An 8,104-nucleotide genomic window follows, 5' to 3' on the forward strand; every position below is an offset into this window, starting at 1 on the left:
CAATATACGATGAGAGATCAAGATTTGATGGTGAATATGATCCAAAAGGTTACCTAGAGTGTTACGAGCAGCAAATGAAGCTTCAAAAAGTGCCAGAGGTTCAGATGATTGCAAAATTTGAACAGCTTGTGTGTGATCATATTAAGGTTCAAATTCAAGTTCTTGCAAGAACTCATGCAGACAATTGGGATGCTTTTGCAGAAGCAATTATACAGGGGTTCTTATTGAGTGAAGACCTAGAGCTTCAACAAATTGAAAGAACACAAGATGAGGAGCCATCTGTTTTAATGCAAAAAGCATGTCATGCAGGTGGTCAGAGTTCTATCCGAGCTAAGCTAGAAGCTGTTATTGATGCATGTCTTCTGGAAGACAAATCATTGTTGCATCCAGATGATGATTTTATAGTGGATATAGTTTATGCTCGATTGAGATTAACTTCTTTATTTCAAAGAAAATGTGACTTTGTGGATGTAGTCATATCCTCTCAAAGTGACATAAATGAGAAAACAAGTTTCTCAGAGCCAGTGCATGCTATGCATGAAAGCATAGCCGCTAACAGTGATGATCAAGAAACATGTTTTTCAGAGTCAATATGTGATGTAGATGCCCATTTGGAGTGCACTTTGGGTGTAGACCATGAAGAGAATGCTTATGCAACATTACATGCAAAAGCAGCTGTTTTGGCTAATGCTATGCAAGAGGGTTGTATGTCTATGGCTACATTTCAGGACACTGGTGATGATGCAGATGTATTTGATGCTGATCCATATGTATTTGATGTAAACCCAGGCAAAGATTATGATTATGGAGATGCATATTTAGAGGGGGTGCAAGATGATGATCAATCTATGACTGCTACATGTGACAGGGTTTGCTATGATGATGCTATGGAAAAAGAAATTGATGCTATCTTTGTAATGCATGCTGAGACTTGTGCTATTGAAGTGGAAAGATATTTGAATGGGAGTGTGAAGCTGCCAGAACAATTTGTGCCTATGTATGAAACAAGCGATGAGGTTTCCTATGATAAGACTCTGAAACTAGGCGGTTCTTCCAAGGAGGAAGATATGGAGCTTATGGATCTGCTTGATGATGCGCTAGAGGAATTTCGAGTTCCTTGTGACAAGAGTAGTGAAGAACATTCTGCAACATATGATGGAGAGCTTATGTTTCTTTTGGATGAGGCTCTAGAGGAGTTTGTGCCTACTAGAGAAGGCAGCCATGCAGCATTTGTGTTATCAAATGAAGTGATGGCATATAATGACTCACAAATGCAGATTGATATTTTGGAAACCATAGTGATTGAATTCATTTTGCCTCTGGGTTCTGCTATGATGGGAATTTGGGACTTTTTGTTCCTATGCTATGAGAAAGTTTGTGGAGATGCAATATACTTGAAATATGATCTTCTACTACCTTATGACCCAGGAGGTTATCATGCCAGCTATGATTGCTGTCAGTAACTTTATATGCCTTATGACCCAGGAGGTTATCATGCTAGCTATGATTGCTGTCAGTTACTTTATATGCCTTTTGATCCCGGAGGATACTGAGATGTAGGTTGGTTTTTTGTTAGGATTTTTGCTATTAGGTTATGCTATGCGAACATGTTTTGGGGTTAAGAGGCACATTTGGCACATGCTGGAGGAGGGTGCATTTAAAAAAAAAGGAATGATTGCAGTGGGACAAATGATTGGTTTCCCGTTTGATCTCGGGGGCTACTAAAGTGCAATTTGGTGATTTGAAGAGTACCAGCTACCTGATGTAGCAGGTTGCATGGTACAAAGTTTTGTTTTCTAGATTTATGCTGAGTCAGGAGTGTTTTGGTTATGCATTCAATAAGATTACATGGCTGGCTTCCAGATGACTTCTTTGGACAATTGCTGAAGTATCTTTACATCTTTTGAGTTGATTCTGCTACCAGAACTTGAGGTAAAGGACCTGACGTACATTCCGTGTGCAGACAGAGTAAGGCATACTTGAGCTTGATAGGGTTCCTTAAAGAGAGCTTAATGGTCAAGCCGTGTGCATCATCAACTGGAGCACTTGAGTCTGCGGGGTTCACTAAACAAGTTATCCATGATTGAATGCTTTGAAGATACAACAAATACAGTTCAGAGATTTTTGATGGACAACTACCTAATGATTAAGCTAGAACATTGATGATAGGGTATAAGCCTTATTTCATTTTTCATACAATTACGTGAGTCTGATGATGGTAAGGAGCTTAAGGTACCTGTAGCAGATGCAGATTGAAGTGCTATTGGCACAGACCGGAGGCTGTGCAGGGTAAGAGGGGATGGATGTCGTGCAGCTCCGCTCCCATGCTAAGAAAGATGCTAGAAAAATACATATCAAGCTTACTTAATGCTTACTTGATTAATGGTCAGTGACCAGGGCTTGTTAACATGCCACTTTTAATGATTAATGTATGCCAGATGCGGCTTAAAAGGGCCAACATATGCCTTAATGATGCCAAAAACGATTATGCTTGAAGTGAGCACAGATGGGAGTTTATGATCTAGAACTGTAGTGCTTGAAGTGCTCTACATGTTTGTCTTTACGGCTCGTCGATTGGAGCTATGGTGAAGAAGTTATGGCATATTGAAGTTTGAGTCGATTGCATATCTGTACCGGATTGGGTAACTGTGCATCTGAGGTGACAAAGATGAAATGAATGCACGAGCCTGAAGTGATCACTTTGTGGAGCGCGTCCGTCTTTTCAGATCAGTGATCGGAGTCCCGGTCACCAAGATATTAGCCGTTAAAGATTCACTGGGGGTCGGCTCCGTACCAGTCCGGTCGGCTCGGTCTGGGTGCCATCTGGGAATTTTGGCCTCCTCATCAGGATTTGTATGCATTCTATGCAATTTGACTAGTCTACAGCTTGGCAGGCAGAGTCCGGTGTCAGTTTGTCGGCAATGCTGAGCTGGGTTATTTTGGCATTATTCGAGATGTCGGTATGGACAATAAAAATTCACGATGATATTGTTAGTCAAGGACTACTGAAGGAAGTTGTACTGCTTGGCATTGCTTGGTCGGCATGTATGTTTAATGGGATGCCCTTTAAGGGCCACCCGAAGTCGTGATCAATGGTCACCCAGTCGATATGTATGCTAAATGGGGTGCCCTTTAAGGGCCGCCCACCCAAGTCAAATGAGAGTTATGGCCTCCCAACATAGCCCATGACCGGCCGCCCACTTGGTAAATTAAAAGGGGGCCACACTATGTTTTTAAAGGGGTGTGAACAAAAGAAAAATACGCATGGCGATGGCAGGCAGCGGGCAGAGAGCTTCGCAGGAGAAGAGGGACTCGCGCTCGCCAGCACCATGCTCGGATGAGCTCGACGAAGAGACAAGTTTTGCTCAGGCCCAGCGGCGTGATGCTATTTGGCACTAATCCCGCCTCATTTGGTGCTATCCGCAAACCGCCATGCCACATCACCTCCTTTGGTTCACGCCTTAGCAAGGAGGGCGCCGTCATTGCTAAAGGCTTAAAAAAGTGGAGCTATTTTAAGAAAAAAAAGTTTAGGGCATTAAGGAAGAGAATGACGAGGGCAATAAGGCAAGAACATAGGCAAAGGCGAGGAGAGCTGGAAAGAAGGCAAGGATTCGGGGCTCTCGTCCGAGCTCAAGCTCTCGTTCCAACTATTCTTCGATAAGCAAAGCAAGCAAAGAAGGAGAGGGAACGGGTATGCAAGAATGGGAGGAGCAAAGCATGGAGAAGAGGGGAAGGCGAACAAGGAAAAGCTCTCGCTCTCGGCTCATCATCGGCCTAAGCATGATGGGAAGATAACCTCTCTTTACCAGAATTGGGAATTACAAGGGCATCAAGCAAGGAATTTTACGAGATATGTACATCCTAATCAGCTTCAAATGGCTCTAATGGCGGGCATAAGTGGAAAATTTACAGTCGTGGTCTAATTTCAGAGGATTAAACTCTCCTAGTACCATCAGTGCCGTTAATGGTAAACATATGTAATCAAATTCCACTTCGGCTAATCAGTAGCAGCTTAGAACATTCCGGTTGTCAATTTTTAAGCATTCAAGGTGTTTTCAGAGTTTTTTGCTTTGTGTCTTGCATCTAGTCTCTCACACCTCGCAGCAAGAGGCCCGCCGACGCCTTCCCGGCTCACGTTTCAAACACATATCCCCCGACAACGCAGAGTAAAATGTTAGATTATATTAGTTCAAAAGTCTCTCTTAGGGTTACAAAAATTAGCTTATATACAATTCCTCCTTAGAGGCTCGTTCCCACAAAGAATATTGGCTGCTTAAATCATTACAAAATGTCATGTCGTTCTAAAAATTAAGCGATACAATTTTTTTTTGGGAAAGGCTTCTTTTGTGTTCAGCCACTCAACACTGCCCCTACTGCATCCATGTCGTCCTTGACACGATGGTTCTTGTCTTGTAGGCCGTCTGGTTGATTTTTCTCTAGTGGAAACTGGGTGGCGTGATCATCTTTAAGTATGACTCATACCTAATATTGTCGATGCTGATTGTTGGGCCAAAAAATTTGTTATCATATGTAAAAAACCCAGTGTATAAAGCTTCTTCAAAATCTTGCATATGATAGCTTGGCAAAAGCATCACTCGCTGGTAGAAGTGATGCATCACTTGTGGTGATGGTTGAGTGGATAGATCATAAGAGATCCACAGAATCCAGTATATATACTGGACTCCGTGGCTTTATAAGGTGCGAACACTTCGATGCAAGCTAATAAGGTCTTGCAAATTTTTTTGAGCATCACACATGTCAGGTCAAGAGAGCCAGTGAAAATCTTAATGGTACCCGTTAAGGTTTTCACCATGTAAGTTCCACTTATTCTCTCTGTTACCTTGGGGCATGGAAGTTGGGGGTAATTTAGCCATGTAGGATGTTTCTGTAATAACCTGGCATGTTCTGACCATCATCTCATTCTAGATATTGGGAAAAAAGAGAGTTTATCTATCATATTCTTTGGTGCTTCAACCAGACATACAAGGTATGTTGGGAACTTCGTTAACCATCCTTTTCTCCACCTCGATTGTGAGTCGAATATCTTTTTGGAAACCAATTTATCTCTGATATCGTTGTTGGAAAGTGGCATCGTCCCCTATGTCTATGTCCTTTTCTTTATTGCTAATACTTCAAAGTGCAGGAGAGGATATGATAGGGATGGTAGCATCCATTCCTCCTTGATCACATTTGTGTCGATTTTCAGGGTTCCTACGTAATGGAGCATCCTCTTTTCCCACTCGATGGCTGCCCTGGAACTGTCTTCAATTGTCTTTTCTATTAATTGTTTTAATCTTTCCTCTTATTTAGTTGTGAGTGTAGGATCTACTCCTTGACGTCATGGGGGAACATCCAACAACATTTGTTATTCGACTCCTTATGGAAGTTTGAATGGCTCTTGCTGGAAATTGACTCCAGTGTCATTCGGACCCGGATAAATTGGTCGATGCCTTGTCCGCTCCACTTATTGCCCAAGGCTTTCAAATTGCCTCTGCACTTTGTTCTCTCTTTGTGTTGCTTCTTCAACATTGTTCAACAAAAGTTCTTGCATAATTTCTAGCTGCTTAGTTAGTTCCTCATTCTCCTTTTGTAGCACCTACTGTTGTTAGTTTATTCTTTCCTCTGCTGCTAGGAAGCCTTTAGCCATATGCACTCTCTGTCTTTGTTTGAGCCTCAACTCCCTTTGAAGTGCTGCTATTCGATCTTCCAAGGCTTGTGTAGCCTGGCTTTCCATTCCTTTGCTGGCTCTGGCCGCTCTTGAGTCCCTCACAGCCTCTGTATGGTAAGATCTTGGAGTGCTAATTTATCTTTGGGCTCCACTATCTCATCACAAGCTGACTCTAGATCCTCTTCAGTTTGATCCTTGTTCTTTTGTAGAGTTTCTATCTCCTTAGAGATCTCAGCTATCTATAGAGTGAGGTTGTCTCTCTCTACCTCTACTTCTTGTAGCGCTTTTCATCGACTTTCTTGTTCCTTCTCAACAGCTTCAGCTTTGTGCATATATCCTTGTAGCTTGTTTTGCCGGGTGTCATGCTCTCTGGTTAGATCTGCTTCTCTTGTGTGGAGCATGCTATTTTCTTTTGCTAGAGTGAGGGTTTGGGTTTGAACTCAGTCAAGGAGTTGGTGTGTTGGTCGCACATCATCTTTGTTTTCCGCCACTATGCTCCTTGTTGTGGACTCTTGTAGAGGTCCGACCAAAGGGATTTGGTGGCCCATGCTTAGCAAGACACTTGCTAGCGGAGGTTTCCATGGACTTTTAAGTGCTCTCCCTTGAGGGACTACTAGAGCCGGTCTCGAGTCAGGGACTCCTGACGGTGAGAGATCTGATTGAGGTATTCTAGTAAGGGCAACTTGTGCTTGAAATCTCTCATCCATCATGTCTTCTTTCTTTGTTGCTGATGGGATTGTTGTGCCATATGTTGCTTGGGAAGCTTTTACGGGGGTGTAGCCCACTTCAAGGAGATCCTGGTAGATTTGTTGTCTTCCCTCTTCCGTCAATGGCACACATTCAGATGTCTTTTCAGGTTGAGATGTAGAGAGGTGGGGACTCTGTGTAGTTTCCATGGTTGCAGGAGGAGACAGTGGTGGTTCTTCTGTCTTTTGTTCTGTTTTAGTCTCCTCCTTCTTCTCCTCTTTCTCTTTCTCTTTCTTATCCTCTTTCACTTAAGGAAATTCTTTTAGTTTCTTCTTGATGTTTTGTGTTTCTTCAGCAGACAGTGAAGAGTTCTAGACTTTTTTGTTCAATTACCTCTTTGGATTCTTCTTAAGCCCGGATATAATGATCGAATTGGTCCTCAAGTGGCATTGAGGAGCTGCCTCCGATCTTGGTTGGATTTGGCACCTAGTATTCTTCAAAATCGCATTTTAGTGCTCGCTCAGCCATGAATTGCTCGATTAATCTTTCAATGCGAGCCGCTTTTTGATTGTTAGTCTCCTTTGGATTTTCTTCCTTGGTCGTATTTGCTTTACCTTTCTTCTTTGGCGGCTCTTGTTCAGTGTCTTCTGGGACCGTCTTGAGCTTTCACCTTAGTCGAGTTGTAATTGCAGGGGCTGTAGCCGCAATGAGCTCTTCTTCTACATCTTCTTTCAATCTTAACCATTCATTTCTAGATGGTGGTTCTGGCCACCTTCCACATGCACCAATGGCTTCGTATGCAATTTTTGTTAGAATTTCTCCACCTCCAATGTACTTCGGGTTGTCGGTCCCCATTCTGACCAGTTGTTCATGTAGATACTAAGCGTAGTTCACTTCTTTGGGTACACTACTCTTCAATGCCTAGGTGATGGTGGTGGCTACAACGTGTGATAGAGTGGTGTACTTTTGAGGCTGTTTACTGCTCACTTGAAAGTATTGATTGTAGAGTCTGCAGATCTTAGTTGCTCTTGGATCAGCTAAGTCCTCAAAGATCTGATTAATCTTCTTTTGAGAATAAACCTTGAGTTCATCTCTTCTCTCTTAGACTGAGCTGACTTCATTTTGTGCCCCCAAATCATTGGAAATGATTTGAGGGGTAATGATCACCTCTATCTTTTGTCCATGAAGAGATGTAATCACTACTTTGCCGTCTTTCTCGATGGAACTGTCTATTTCATAGACTCTTTGAGCATCCACTCCTGCTGGAGGAGCTGTAAAAAGTTGTAGAGATCAGCTCTTTCCAGGTGATTGAGGATGTCCTCCTTGCTGGCGTATTCATTAAGTTCTATGGGGATCATGGGCACATCAACTGTATTGCCTTGAGGATCTCTGAAAGTGACCTGATATAATATGATCCCTTTTGCTTCCAGTGTGGCATCATCCATCCATGCCTTAGTGGGATTTAGGGTTTCTGGTGGGACGGTGAATGGGCTCTATTGCAGCTATGATGTCCTTAACTGCAGGCCACTTCTTCTTTGCTGGATATTTGCTGGTATCCATTGATCTTGAGTGCACTCCATGTTCAAAGTTAGTGTCCTTCACAAAATCTGACTTTTACTTAGCTTTCAAAGTTGAACCACAAGCTAACTAATTAGGACATACACTTGCTTTTCACAAGAACAGAATTGCAATCTAGTGCTCATTTCATGATGTGAGACATCATACGCGTATGATGTCTATGTGCTGAGA

General features: G+C 42.6%; 2 protein-coding genes across 2 annotated transcripts; both read left to right on the forward strand.

Moving 5' to 3' along the window:
• The first annotated feature begins 287 nt into the window (after window positions 1–287).
• Window positions 288–960, forward strand: LOC147427268 (uncharacterized). Its single transcript, XM_086498285.1, has 2 exons — window positions 288–869; window positions 946–960. Exons 1-2 carry the CDS (start codon window positions 288–290, stop codon window positions 958–960), a joined length of 597 nt encoding a protein of 198 aa, XP_086354411.1.
• Window positions 961–1,067: 107 nt separating this feature from the next.
• LOC147427269 (uncharacterized) lies at window positions 1,068–1,675 on the forward strand. Its single transcript, XM_086498286.1, has 2 exons — window positions 1,068–1,373; window positions 1,592–1,675. Exons 1-2 carry the CDS (start codon window positions 1,068–1,070, stop codon window positions 1,673–1,675), a joined length of 390 nt encoding a protein of 129 aa, XP_086354412.1.
• Window positions 1,676–8,104: the final 6,429 nt, after the last annotated feature.

Source organism: Adiantum capillus-veneris, chromosome 24 (genome assembly GCF_014529385.1).
Source record: "Adiantum capillus-veneris isolate H3 chromosome 24, ASM1452938v2, whole genome shotgun sequence".
In the NCBI taxonomy this organism is placed as follows: Eukaryota; Viridiplantae; Streptophyta; class Polypodiopsida; order Polypodiales; family Pteridaceae; genus Adiantum; species Adiantum capillus-veneris.

What these genes read in the sequence shown, in the direction of transcription:
- LOC147427268 (XM_086498285.1), top strand. Translation starts at nt 288, where the DNA reads ATGCAAAAAGCATGTCATGCAGGTGGTCAGAGTTCTATCCGAGCTAAG.
- LOC147427269 (XM_086498286.1), top strand. Translation starts at nt 1,068, where the DNA reads ATGGAGCTTATGGATCTGCTTGATGATGCGCTAGAGGAATTTCGAGTT. An exon ending in TGTTCCTATGCTATGAGAAA is followed by an intron (nt 1,374 to 1,591) that starts GTTTGTGGAGAT and finishes TTTTGCTATTAG; the next exon opens with GTTATGCTATGCGAACATGT.